This window comes from Callorhinchus milii, unplaced genomic scaffold (genome assembly GCF_018977255.1).
Source record: "Callorhinchus milii isolate IMCB2004 unplaced genomic scaffold, IMCB_Cmil_1.0 Scaffold115, whole genome shotgun sequence".
In the NCBI taxonomy this organism is placed as follows: Eukaryota; Metazoa; Chordata; class Chondrichthyes; order Chimaeriformes; family Callorhinchidae; genus Callorhinchus; species Callorhinchus milii.
In genome coordinates this window covers 87,195-101,308 of record NW_024704856.1, presented here as the reverse complement: position 1 = coordinate 101,308, position 14,114 = coordinate 87,195, and the positions used below count along the sequence as shown (strand labels likewise).

The 14,114-nt window shown below is 47.6% G+C and overlaps 2 protein-coding genes and 1 long non-coding RNA gene across 3 annotated transcripts in view; 1 reads left to right on the top strand and 2 right to left on the bottom strand.

The window, feature by feature from the left end:
- Positions 1-1,945: 1,945 nt before the first annotated feature.
- LOC103171670 lies at positions 1,946-2,756 on the bottom strand. Its single transcript, XR_486846.2, has 3 exons — positions 2,551-2,756; positions 2,341-2,363; positions 1,946-2,244 (listed from the first exon to the last, which is right to left on the bottom strand). It is a non-coding gene; the product is annotated as an uncharacterized LOC103171670 (long non-coding RNA).
- Positions 2,757-2,796: 40 nt separating this feature from the next.
- Positions 2,797-4,068, bottom strand: LOC121851765 (tripartite motif-containing protein 5-like). Its single transcript, XM_042345839.1, has 3 exons — positions 3,654-4,068; positions 3,473-3,568; positions 2,797-2,829 (listed from the first exon to the last, which is right to left on the bottom strand). The coding sequence occupies exons 1-3, from the start codon at positions 4,062-4,064 to the stop codon at positions 2,797-2,799; spliced, it is 540 nt and encodes a 179-aa protein (XP_042201773.1). The 5' UTR covers positions 4,065-4,068.
- Positions 4,069-8,635: 4,567 nt separating this feature from the next.
- The window catches only part of LOC103174229 (zinc-binding protein A33-like), a 44,796-nt gene continuing 39,317 nt past the window's right edge, over positions 8,636-14,114 (top strand). Inside the window, exons 1-4 of the mRNA XM_042345838.1 lie at positions 8,636-9,368; positions 9,453-9,548; positions 10,100-10,330; positions 10,515-10,537. Coding sequence (XP_042201772.1) covers positions 8,958-9,368; positions 9,453-9,548; positions 10,100-10,330; positions 10,515-10,537 — 761 coding nt within the window. The 5' untranslated portion in view covers positions 8,636-8,957. The remainder of the gene's footprint in view (positions 9,369-9,452; positions 9,549-10,099; positions 10,331-10,514; positions 10,538-14,114) is intronic.

Sequence of the window (14,114 nt, the reverse complement as noted above, 5' to 3'; positions counted from 1 at the left end):
TTTGAGTGTTTGTGAGGTTGTGTGTGTGGGCGTGTGAGAGTGGTTTGTGAGGATCTGTGTGTAGATGTGTGAGCGGTGTGTGTGTGAGTGTTTATGTGAGTGTGTGTGAGTGTGTGTGTAAAGGGGTTATTGAGGGTTTGTGAGTGGTTGTTGTGAGGGGTTTGTGTGAGGGTGTGTTTTAATGTTTGTGAGGTTGTGTGTGTAGGCGTGTGAGAGTGGTTTGTGAGGATCTTTGTGCGGATGTGTGTGAGGGTGTGTGTCCGAATGGTTATGTGATGGCGTGTGGGAGGGTTTTTGTGATGGTTTGTGTGAGGAGGTTCCTGAGTGCGTATGTGCGCGTGAGTGTTTGAGGTGGTGTGAGAAGGATTGTATGAGGTTGTGTGTCAAGCTGTGTGTGAGAATGTGTGTGAGGTGTGTCTGTGAGTGGGTGTTTGAGGCGTTCGTGTGAGGGTTTGAGTGAGGGTGTGCGTCAGGATGTATGTGAGGCGTTTGCGTGAGAGCTGCGAGCGAGTGCGTGGGACGGTGTGTGTGAGGATGCGTTTGAGGGGTACACACCTCTGAAGGTGTGTGAGAGTGTATGTGTGTGTGAAGTTGTGTGTGAGGGGTTGTGAGAGGGGATGTGTGAAGGTTTATGTGAGGGTGTGTGAGTGTGTGTGTGGGGGGGCTTTATGAGAGGATTGTGTGTGTGCTTGAGGGAATGATAGAGGGGTTATGTGAGGATGTGTGAGTTTACGTGTGAGGATATGTGTGAGGGGTGCGTGTGTGTGTGCGTTTGAGTGGTGCGCGTGAGGGAATGTGTGATGATGTGTGTGAGGGGATATTTGACGTTTGTGTGTGATGGGTGTGTGCGAAGGGTGTGTGTAATATTTGTGATGGTGCATGTGAGTGGTGTGGGTAAGTGTTTGTGTGAGTGGTTGTGAGAGAGCTGGTGTGCTGATGTGTGTGAGGGTGTCTTTGACGATGCGTGTGACTTGTTGGTGTGAGGGTGTGTGTGAGGGTTTGTGTGTGACCGGGAGGTGTCTGTTTGTGAGAGTGTTTGTAAGCGTTTTTGTGTGAGGGGATAGGTGAGTGTTTGTGTGAGCGTGCAGGTGAGGGTCTGTACGAGGGTCTGTGTGAAGGGGAAAGGTTGTGAGAGTCATGAGTGGGTGTGTGAGGGTGTGTGTGTATGACAGGGTAATAATATTAATAATAATAATAATCCTTGCATTTCACATAGTGATTTTCAGTGTTTCTCGACTTTTCAAAGCGTTTCACAGAATATAATGTGAGGTGAATTGACCGAACATTTGTGGATAAAACGCGGCAGCGAATTGCGCACAGCAGCGTCCCTACAAACAGCCGTGAATTCAAAATGAACGATTTAATATTGGTTTTGTTTATTGGAGGGATCATTTTCAGGCGTGTGGAGTAAGGAAACTTGCCCAAGGATTCATCCTGCCTGGCATTGAACCGAGGTGTCTCGCATGCAAGGCGAGTGCTCTAACCACTGAGCTCCAGGACTCCACATACAGGTTATGTGTATGAAGGAGTGTGCGAGGTTGTGTTTGAGGGTGTGTGTGTGAAGGTGTGCGTGAGGAAGTGTGGGAGCTTGTATGTGAGTGTCTGTATGAGGGTCTGTGTGAGGGGCTTTGTGAGGGGTTGTTTGAGAGTGTGTGTGGGAGTGTGTGTGAAGGTATGCGCAAGCGTGTGTCTGAGAGGGTGTGAATGTGCGAGTGATGCGTGTTTGAGGGTTAAATGTGTCATAAATATATGTGAGATGTGTGTGTGTGAGTTGCGTTTGTGGGTGAGGTGTGTATGATGGGGTGTTTGTAAGAGGTGTGAGAGAGAGCTGTGTATGGTAAGCCGTGTGTATGTGAGAGGTGTGTGTTTGAGGGATTTGTGTGAATTGCGGTTGACGGTTTTGTGTATGGTTTGTGTGTGATGTGAGTGTGAGGTGTCTGTGTGAGTTATATTCGTGATTAGTAGTGTGAGGTGTGTGTGTGTGTATGAGGGTGTTGCGTTGATATGCTTATGTGAGGGATGACTCGATATGTGTACGTGTGAGGAAGTGTGTGGAGTGTATGCGTTGAGATCGAGATGAATGCAAATCTATTGACACGACTTCAAGGTGAGAATGGGAGATATGTACCTGGGCTGATGTTGTCTATAATCTGTCTCCAGACTGTGTTCTTCAAAGGCCATTTGTACTTGGCCACAGGCAGCTCAGCCTCACACACTGACAGATCAAATCCCTCGTCACTGACCCTGAAATATGACACGATCACATTATATAGTGAAACTGCACCTTGTGGTTGGTTTGTCGGTTCAATTCTGGGATATTTGGTAAAGATCATTTCATACCTTCTGTTGCCAGCAGCTTCCTCCTAATGTAATCAAACAAGACAGATCTTCGCTCGCACTGAGTCAACACCGACAACAAAAAGTTACATGTGGACTGCGTCTCTCAAGTCCCAATTCAATCTCTAAACTCTTTATCAATCACAATTAGATTGTTTGCTCCAGAATTTTGTGTAACTGTGACTGAGCGTCATTATATTGTCATCTCTTTACCTGCAGGAAGGTGGGAGCGTCTTTTCCCATCTGTGTCTGTAACTCGGAGAGTTGTTGTTCAACAGAATTTAATTTGCACTGAATCTCTCAGATTTGCCTCCATTCGCTTTAAAATCTCCTCCTCTCGTTGTCTGAGATCTCGCATCACTCGCTGCTCTCTGTCAGTCAGACTCTGGTGCAATTTAGCAAACTCACCCGTGACGTGGTTCTGCAGACTGTTCACCTGTTCCTGCAAATGTCACACATTCAAACATACATTACACACAGTAACCAGAGACCCTGAGACATCACACCGTGTACACACATTGACCAGAGACACCGAGACATCACACCGTGCACACACATTAACCAGAGACACTGAGATATCACACCGTATACACACATTGACCAGAGATACCGAGACATCACACCGTGTACACACAGTAACCAGAGACACTGAGACATCACACCGTGTACACACAGTGACCAGAGACACTGAGACATCACACCGTGCACACACAGTAACCAGAGACACTGAGATATCACACCGTTACACACAGTAACCAGAGACACTGAGACATCACACCGTGTACACACAGTAACCAGAGACACTGAGACATCACACCGTGTCCACACAGTAACCAGAGCTGAGACATACACCGTGTACACAGTAACCAGAGACACTGAGACATCACACCGTGTACACACAGCAACCAGAGACACTGAGACATCACACCGTGTACACACAGTAACCAGGGACACTGAGACATCACATTGTGTACACACAGTAACCAGAGACTCTGAGACATGACGTTATGTACAAACAGTAACCATAGACACTGAGTCGTCACAATGTGTACACACAGTAATTGGAAACACTGAGACATCACAACGTGTACACACAGTAAATTGAGACACTGAGATATATTTTGTGAAATCTCACCTTCAGTTGTGAAATCTTTTCTTTCTGTTTGGCTTCTGCTTGTAAACTAGTTTCCTTCCTCTGTGTGAGAGAAGCTAAGGAGGATATCAGTTTATCCTGGAATAAATACACAGAATTAACCTGTTTGAAGGTGAAAATATCAGTTGGATCAGGTATCATCCTTCTTGAGGAGTATTCTTACCTTAAAAATTTCAACAGCTTCTTCAATGGGTAGGAAGCTGTGGCCTCTGTGTTCCTGCTCATGACTGCAAACTACACACAGAAATTTATTGTCAGATTCACAGAACAGCTTCAGTTCCTCCCGGTGTTTCTCACAGTGAAGTTTATTTTCCGTCTGTGTCGGGGTCAGGATCAAATTTCGTGCTTTCTCTGCTAGACTCGCCAAGGCCCAACTGGCTCTCAGGTTCTTTTCTGGAAAGATCTCCTGACAAACAGTACAGTAGTTTTCCTCCTGCTTTTCCCAGCTCCGGGTGACACAGGAGCGACAGAAGTTGTGGCCACACCCCAGGCTAACAGGATCCGTGAAGAAATCCAGACAAATCGGGCAAATGATCTCCTCGGTCCAGATCTCAGCCGGGAGACTGGAAGCCATTTTGATCCTCAGCACTTCCTGACATAAACTGGTTTCAGTTTCGGTCTGAGTGTGTAGGCGGCTCCCATTCACTGAGCTGACAAAACCCGCTCCTACAGTCTCTTGTGAAATCATGGATTGTGACTTTGATCCCAAGAGAAGATGAGAAAACCTTGTACAATGACAAGGACACCCGAGCAAGGAAGGCGTTGGACTATGAGGAGGGGTGGTGTGCATGATGGTTGGGGCGGGGAGGGTTGGGAGGATGATAAAATAGCGCCATCAAATGTGTTAATTTGAGGTTGTTTGAAAGATCTCGTATCTCTGAGATGGTTTTCTGGTGCGCGACATGTGCAATGGCTGAAATCTCGCACGGTGAGGCAGATATTGGGATGGGTGGGGGTTGATGTGAAGAGTGAATGGTGTGGCCGGGTTAGTTGGGTTGAAGGAGGTGGCGGAGGAAGTGCCTTGTAAAGCAATGAGGGCTTTTGAAATTGAAGGCACGGTGGACGACAAAGACCTTCAAACGGGACTTGAAGGAGATGAGGCAGAGGGAATGCGGGTATAGAGTTCCAGAGTGTGGGGACAGAGATGCTGAATGTCCGACCTCCAACGGTGGGGTGGGAATTACGGGTGACTTGAAGCAGGCCGGTGTCTGCCGAGCGGAGGGAACAGACAGTCTGATATGCGGTTATGAAGTTGGTGAAGTAGAGTGGAACAAGATCGTGGAGGTGACTTGAAGGAACAACACGCCTGATCTCTGTGTAACAGGGCTGTACTCCATATAATTTCGCTGAGCTCTGCATTGACGCCTGGTCTATATAAAAAACGCCAAGTGTCTGCATAACAGGTTTCAGCTCTGCATGACGGGGCGGATCTGTTTATAACAGGTCTGGTCCCTGTATAACAGTCCTTGTCAGTGTATAACAGCCTGTTCTCTGTCTAACTGCCATCGGCTCTTTACAGCATGTATGGTCTCTGTACAAAATATCTGCACAGTGTGTAATAGACCTGATGTCTGTACAGCAGCTCTGGTCTCTGCATAAAAGCTCTGTTCTCTGTATAATAGCCATAATCTCTGTGAAACAAGCCTGGTCTCTGCATAACAGGCCTGACTTTATAATAGTCACCATCTATGTGGCTCTGGAACTCTATCCCCCAGTGCCTTCGCTTTGCCTACTCCCTTTCCTCCTTCAAGGCCGGTCTCAAGACCTTTCTCTTTGACCGTGCCTTCAGCTCCCCTCTCGACTCTCTACCCTCTCCTCGCTCCCAATCTTCCTCCCCTCACCCTGACCATTTCCCCCTTGCTCGCGTCCTGACCCAACTGTAGAGCGCCTTGGGACATCCTCCCGACGTGAAAGGCGCTCAATAAATGGAATCTTGTTGTTGTTTTGTTGTTGTTGTTGTAACTGTCCTGATCTCAGCATAAAAGGCTAGTATATGTATATTGGCTTGGTCTTGTATAATAGGCTAGTTATCTGCGTAATGGTCATGGCCTATTTGAAGCTGGCCTGGGCTCTGTATAACTGATCTGGTTTCTATAGAACAGCACTGGTCTCTGTATGACAAGCCTGGTCTTTGTAAAGTAGCGTGGTTTCTGAATAACAGTCCTTGTCTCTGTAAGACAGACCTAGTCTATGTACAACAGGCCTGGTATCGGTGAAACAAGCCTTGTCTCTGTACTATTGCAATGTTCTCTGCATAAATGTCCAGGTCTATGTGTAACAGCCTGATCTCTGTTTAGCAAGCCTTATATCTGTAAAACTCCCTGGTATTTGTTTGGATGGCCTTGTCTCTGTATTAGAGGCCAGATTCCTGTAGAACTTGCATAGTCTTGGTATAATAGCCCTCGTCTCTTTATAACAGGGTTGCTCTCTGTATAACTGGCCTGGGCTCTGCATAACTGGTCTAGACTCTGTATGTTCTCTCTATAACTAGCCTATGCCTACATAAAAGCTGGTCTGTGTATAACTGGCCTGGCCTCTGTATTATCTCCGTATAAGTGGCCTGATATCTGTGCAAAAGCCTGTTCTCGGTTTAACAGCCCTGGAAATAGTGTGACAGGTTTGTCTATGTATAATAGGTCTTGTCTGTGTACAAAATGCAAGTTCTCTATATTATAGCCTGGTGTCTCTATAACAGAGGTCGAGTTATACAGTTCTAGTTTCTGTATAACAGCCTTGTCTCTGCATAGTAGCATGGTCACTGCATAACAGGCCTGGTCTCTCTATAACAGACCTGGTCTCTATATAACAGGTCTGGTCTCTGTTTAACTGGCCTGGGCTCTTTATAACAAGTCTGTTCTGTATATGAAAGCTCTGGTATCTGTACAACAGGCCAGGTCTCTGTACATCAGGCTTGTCTCTGAATAGGAGACCTCTAATCTGAACGACAGCTTGGACTCTGTGTAATAACCTTGTCTCTTTAAAACAGTCTGGTCTATTTGTTACAGGCCTGGACTATGTAAAACCCACTGTTTCTGTGTAAAATGCCAGGTGTCTCCATGACTTGCCTGGTCATGCAATACTGGCCTGATACCTGTGGAACAGCACTGGCCTCTTTAAAAAAACTATGAACTCGCTCTAACAAGCTGCTCTCTTTATAACTGCCTTGTTTCTGTAAAACAAGCCTGGTCTTTGTATAACTGTCTGGTCTCTCGATAAGAATCTGGTCTATGTATACAATGCCTGGTCTCTGGGTAACATGCCTGGTCTCTCTACAATAGGCCTTATCTGTACATAACATGCCTGGTCTGTGTATCACAGGCGGTTCTATGTGTATCAAACTTTTATAATAGGTTTTGTCTGTTAGTAAAACGCTTGGTCTCTCTATGTAATGGGTTGCTGAGTATTTCAGACACCCGGGTGATCACGGTGACGGGATTGTGTGTGTGTGTGTGTGGGTGTGTGTGTGTGTGTGTCAGACACATATGGTTGGGGGCGATGCGGTGCCTGTTGTGGTTTAGGGTGTGAGGGCTGAAGTTGGAAATGTTTCTCAATCTGGCAGGCAGCGCACAGAGTGTGATCACTGCCCTCCCTCCACACACACACACACACACCTGCACTCCCTATACACACACAAACACAAACACAATGCCCTTCCTCTACGCACACACTGCCCTCCCTCCAAACACACACAGACAGACACCTGCACTCCCTACACACACACACAAACACAAACACACTGCCCTTCCTCCACACACACACTGCCCTCCCTACACACACACTGCCCTCCTTACAAATATGCACACTCACACTGCACTCCATACACACACACACTGCCTCCCTACACACACACACACACAACCCGGCACAGGCAGTGCACACAGAGTGGCCACTGCCCTCACTGCACCATAGTTAGCCTCGGTGAGAGGACAGATGGATTTCAGTCAACAACTAAAGCCTCGGCTTCTTGTTCTGCATCTGTCTCGCTGTTTGTTCAGAAAGACAGGAAACCAGGCGCTTGGGTAACTAACCACAGGGGATGTTCAGAGCTGAACCCACAGCGTCTTGTTTCTCTCTGCTGCTGACAGTCACAGCAAGAGAGCAAAGGGCAAAGCTACATGGAAATCAAACATAAATATACCATCAACACATAGCAGCAGCTCAAAATCTAACCGCTTGTTTCACTGACAATCGGACGATTGAGAATGTAGACTCGATGACAATCCTGTCAGTTTGAACTGTGAAACCATGTTGTGTTGAGTTCACTTGTGTTCCCAAATTTGCGGTCACCCACACAGCCCAGACCTGCAGTTTATGTCTTTATTAACGAAGAAACAGCCCCTCACAATGTCTGTCCCAGGTATCGATACAACAAACCCAGAATAACTTCAGACGTTCACTCCGTGGGAAGTTAATGTTGCAATACTATGTTGTCACCTTCACTCACAAAGTACACAGTTACTTCTCTTTAAAGTATATACTGCGACATGACTTGTGACGTCCTCCTGACTTGAAAGTCTCTATGTCAAATGCAAGGTGTATTATCCTGCAGGTTGGGGAACGGGAAGATGGGATTCATCGCAGTTGAATGTGCCGCAAGGTGATGAACTACCCACACACTTCCCCTCCTGCCCCTCCACACAAGTGCTGTGTCGGCTCGCACACAGCCTGGGACATGCAGCACACACACCACACACAGAGCCGCACACACAAACACAGCCTGACAGATCACACAAATACATACGCACACACAGACGGGACAGGCAGAGCGCATACACAGACCAGCACAGACATTCTGGGACAGACAGAGCACACACACAACCACAACACACCCACGCACATAAGCACCCCGGGACAGGCAGGGCATATACACACACACATACACACACACATACGCACAGCCCTTGACAGGTCGAGCACAAACAAACACACACACACACTGGTCACTCCACACACACAAACACACACAAAGCACGGGACCGGCAGAGCTCACAGTGTAGCCACTGCTCCCTCAGTTCCATAGTTGGCCTGAATGAGAAGTCAGAGGGTTTTGAGTGAATAACTAAAGCCTCGGCTTCTTGTTCTGCATCTGATTCACTGTTTGTACAGAACGACAGGAAACCAGGCGCTGGGTAACTAACCACAGGGCATATGCAGAGCTGAACTCACAGCGTCTTGTTCCTCTCTGCTGCTGACAGTCACAGCACGAGAGCAAAGGGGAAAAACTAAATGGAAATCAAACCTAAATATACCATCAACACACAGCAACAGCTCAAACTGGGGCCGTTTGCTTCACTGACAATCGGACGGTTGAGAATGTAGATTTGGTCTTTTGGGATCACAGTCAAAACCAACTGGTTTCACAAGAAGAGACTTGAGGGGTGGCTTTGTCAGCCTAGTGATTGGGAGCCGCCAACACAGTCACACTGAAACCTAATCCAGTTTCAATCAGGAAGTGCTGAGGATCAAAATGGCTTCTGGACTCCAGCGTGAGATCTGGACCGAGGAGATCATTTGCCCGGTTTGTCTGGATTTCTTCACTGATCCTGTTAGTCTGGGCTGTGGCCACAACTTCTGTCGCTCCTGCGTCACCCGGAGCTGGGAAAAGCAGGAGAACAACTGCTGTGCTGTTTGTCAGGAGACATTTCCAGAAAAGAACCTCACAGCCAGTTGGGCCTTGGCGAGTCTAGCAGAGAAAGCTCGAAAATTGTGCCTGAACCCGACACAGACGGCAGTTAACCTTCAGTGTGAGAAACACCGGGAGCAACTGAAGCTGTTCTGTGAAACTGACAAGAAATTGATCTGTTACATTTGCAGAGATGCGAAAGAACACAGAGGTCACAGCTTCCTGCCCATTGACGAAGCTGCTGAAATCTACAAGGTAATGATGCGCTCACGAGGGATTTATTTTGTTTCCGCGTCTGGTTTTCACATCAAGCACTTTTATTCTGTGCGTTTATTCCAGGATCAAACAAAGTCCTCCTTAGCTTCTCTGACACAGAGGAAGGAAACGGCTCTACAATCTGCAGCCAAACAGAAAGAAAAGATTTCACAAGTTAAGGTAAGTTGTGTTGGGGCTGATGTCTGGGCAATCAATGTTTCTTCGTTTACTGTGTGTTCACGGTGTGATGTCTCAGTGTCTCTGGTTACTGTTTGTACTCAGTGTGATGTCTCAGTGTCTGTGGTTACTGTGTGTGGACGGTGTGATGTTTCAGTGTCTCTGGTTACTTGGTGTACACGGTGTGATATCTCAGGTTCTCTGGTTACTGTGTGTACACAGTGTGATGTCTCAGTGTCTCTGGTTACTGTGTGTGGACGGTGTGATGTTTCAGTGTCTCTGGTTACTGTGTGTAAACGGTGTGATGTCTCAGTATCTCTGGTTACTGTGTGTAAACGATGTGATATCTCAGTGTCTCTGGTTACTGTGTGTGAACGGTGTGATATCTCAGTGTCTATGATTACTGTGTGTACACGATGTGATGTCTCAGTATCTCTGGTTACTGTGTGTACAGAGTGTGGTGTCTCAGGGTCTCTGGTTACTGTGTGTACACGGTGTGATGTCTCAGGTTCTCTTGTTACTGTGTGTAATGTTTGAATGTGTGACATTTGCAGGAACAGGTGAACAGTCTGCAGATCCACGTCACGGGTGAGTTTGCTAAAATGCACCAGAGTCTGACTGACAGAGAGCAGCGAGTGATGCGAGATCTCAGACAGCGAGAGGAGGAGATTCTAAAGCGAATGGAGACAAATCTGCGAGAGATTCAGTGCAAATTAGATTCTGTTGAACAACAACTCTCCGAGTTAACGGCACAGCTGGGAAAAGACGATCTCACCTTCATGCAGGTAAAGACATGACATTATTTTATAGTTCAGTAACGGTTATACACAGTCGGGAGCAGACAAACTAATTGTGTTTGATAAAGAGATCAGAGATTGTATTGGGACGTGAGATACTCTGCGCACATTTAACTTGTCTGTGTTGGTGTCTCGATATGAACTGACATCTGTCTGTGTTTGATTTCATTAGGAGGAAGCTGCTGCCAACAGAAGGTATGAAATGATCTTTAGCAAATATCCCACAATTCAACCCATAAACCAACCACAAGGTGCAGTTTCACTTTATACTGTGATCGTGTCTTATTTCAGGGTCAGTGACGAGGGTTTTGATCTGTCAGTGTGTGAGGATGAGCTGCCTGTGGCCAAGTACAAATGGCCTTTGAAGAACACAGTCTGGAGACAGATTATAGACAACATCAGCCCAGGTACATGTCTCCCATTCTCACCCTGAATCCGTGTCAATAGACTTGTATTCACCTGAATCCCAACACATACCCTCCACACACTCCCTCACACATACACATACCGACTCCTCACTCACATATGCACATAATCGCAACACCCTCCCACACACACACACACAACTCACACACACACGCTTTGCACACACACATCACACACACACACACAACTCTCACACACAACTCTCTCTCACACCTCACACACATCTGAAACATACACCCCTCACAGCACTCCTCAAACACAGCCCTCACACACACCACTCACACACCTCACAGACACCTCATCAACACCTATCGTAGACACACGTGTTCATGCCTCACACACTCACCTCTTACACACACCTGAAAGAATACACAACACACTCATATCTGACACACAAACCTCAGAATACTAGTAACGCACAAAACTCGCACAGAACGCTCACACACATCTCACACAAACCAAACATAAACTCTTTAACCACACCTGACACACACCCCTCAAACACACAACTCTCACATACGCGCTGCTTACGTTACACAGCTCTCTCTCACACCTCTTACAAACATCCCCTCACACACGCCTCACCCACAAACACACCTCATACACACACACATCTCACATACGTCTATTACAGACTTAACCCTGAAACACACGTCACTCACACATTCACACCCTCTCACGCACAGCCTCGCGCACACCTTCACACACACACAGTCACGCACACACGCACACAAAATAATTAACCTCACACAACCACTCACACAGCCCCTCACACACAGCCTCAAACAGACCGTCATAAAGACCCTCACATACACGCTCCCACACTCCCTCACGCCCACGTTCACACACACCCTCAAACACAACATCTCACACCCCCTCATACACACATCCTGTATGTGGAGTCCTGAAGCTCAGTGTTTAGAGCACTCGCCTTGCAAGCGAGACACATGGGTTCAATCTCAGGCAGCGTGAATCCTTGGGCAAGTTTCCTTACTCCACACAACTGATAAGAATCCCTCCAAAAAAGAAAAACAATACTAAATTGGTCATTTTAAATCCACGGCTGTTTGTGGGTCGCTGCTGTGCGCAATTCGCTGGCGCGTTTTGACCACAAATGTTCGGTCAATTCACTTCATATTATATTCTGTGAAGCGCTTTGAGACGTCGAAAAACACTGAAAAGCACCATATGAAATGCAAGGATTATTATTATTATTATTATTAATATTATTACCCTGTCATACACACACACCCCCACACACACACTCACACCTCTCACAACCCTTCCCCCCTCACACAGACCCTCGTACAGACCCTCACATGCACGCTCACCCAAACACTCACCTATCCCCTCAAACAAAAACCCTTACAAAACTCTCACACTCAGGCACCACCCGCTCACACACAAACCCTCACACACACCCTCACACCCAACAACTCACACGCATCGTCAAACACACCCTCACACACATCAGCACACTACACCTCTCACAACCACTCACACAAACCCTTACACACACCACTCACATGCAACCTCACAAACCTCACACATCCCTCAAACACACCCATCACACACAAACGTCACGTACTCCATCACACACATCCTCCCACACACCCTCACGCACACCACTCAAATATACCCACACATGCACCCCTCACACGCATCCTCAAACGTACCATCACACATTCTCACATAACCCCTCTCTCGTTCCCTCAAACACATACACAATCCTCTCAAACACACCCCACACACACACTCACACACACCCTCACACAAACCTTCACACATCCACTATCACAGCCCCTCACACACAACTTGACACATACATTCACTCTCACACACCCTCAGAGGTGTGTACCCCTCACACGCACCCTCACACCCCCCCACACACACCCTCACACGCACGCCTCAAACACCCACACACAGACACACCTCACCCACATCCTCACACGTAGCTTGACACACACGCTCATACAATCCCTCTCACACCACCTCAAACACTCACTCGCACATAACTCCTCACGAACCTCCTCACACAAACCATCACAAAAACCCTCCCACACACATTCACATAACCATTCACACACACCCCCTCACACACATCCCCACACAGTCCGTCACAAACCACTCTCACACGCCCACACGCAACCTCGCAAAACCTCAAACAGACCCTCACGCAAACCGCTCACATACACCCCTCAAAAACCCTCAAAATCCCCTTTGCACACACACTCGCACACACTCACATACATTCTTACACACACACCCCTCACACATCCACACACAAACACACACACACGTCCTCACATATCCCCTCACACATCCCCTCACACAGATCATGACACAATCTCACACATACACTCACACATATCCTCACACACAACAATCACACACACATTCCCACATACGCGATCACACACACCCTCACAAACAACCTCACACATCCTCACACACACCGTCGCACACACTCACAACCTCAAACACACACCCTCACAAACAGCCTCAAACACCCCGCTGACACGCTCACCCTTACACATCCACTCACACACACCCTCACAATTATTCGCACACACATCCACTCACACAAACCCTCACGCGGAAACTCACACATCCCATCACACAGCCTCTCACATACACCTTCATACAACCGCTCACACACCCTCCCCAACGCACATCCTCACACAAACCCTCACACACACACTCACACATACAGTCACACCGACTGTGACCCTCTGAGCTGGATTGTGTCCCCAGCTTTAGAAGTGTTCACACACAGTCTGAGCGCTCAGACGTCCCCTCACTCCACTTTGTGTTGTTTCTCTCTCTCAGCTCCGGCCTCTCTGACTCTGGACCCTGACACAGCGAATCCCTACCTCATACTGTCAGAGGACCTGACCAGCGTGAGAACTGGAGACACATGGCAGCAGCTCCCGGACTCCCCGAAGAGGTTTGATTACTGCTTCTATGTCCTGGGATCTGAGGGGTTCACATCCGGGAGACATTACTGGGAGGTGCAGGTGACCAACAAGACAAAGTGGGATGTGGGACTGGCCAGAGAGTCTGTCAACAGGAAAGGACAGATCATAGCGACACCAGAGAACGGATTCTGGGCTGTGAAGCTGCGAAATGGGAATGAATATGAAGCTCTGACCTCACCTCCCACCCGCCTGCATCTGAGAGAGAGACCCGGGAAGCTGGGAGTTTACCTGGACTATGAGGGGGAACAAGTGACATTTTACAACGCTGATAACATGTGTCATCTCCACACTTTCACCCTACTGTGCCCGTGGTACGTACCATTTGATTAAACCGTGTCTTGGTAAATCAAAAACGACTCCAGAAACAC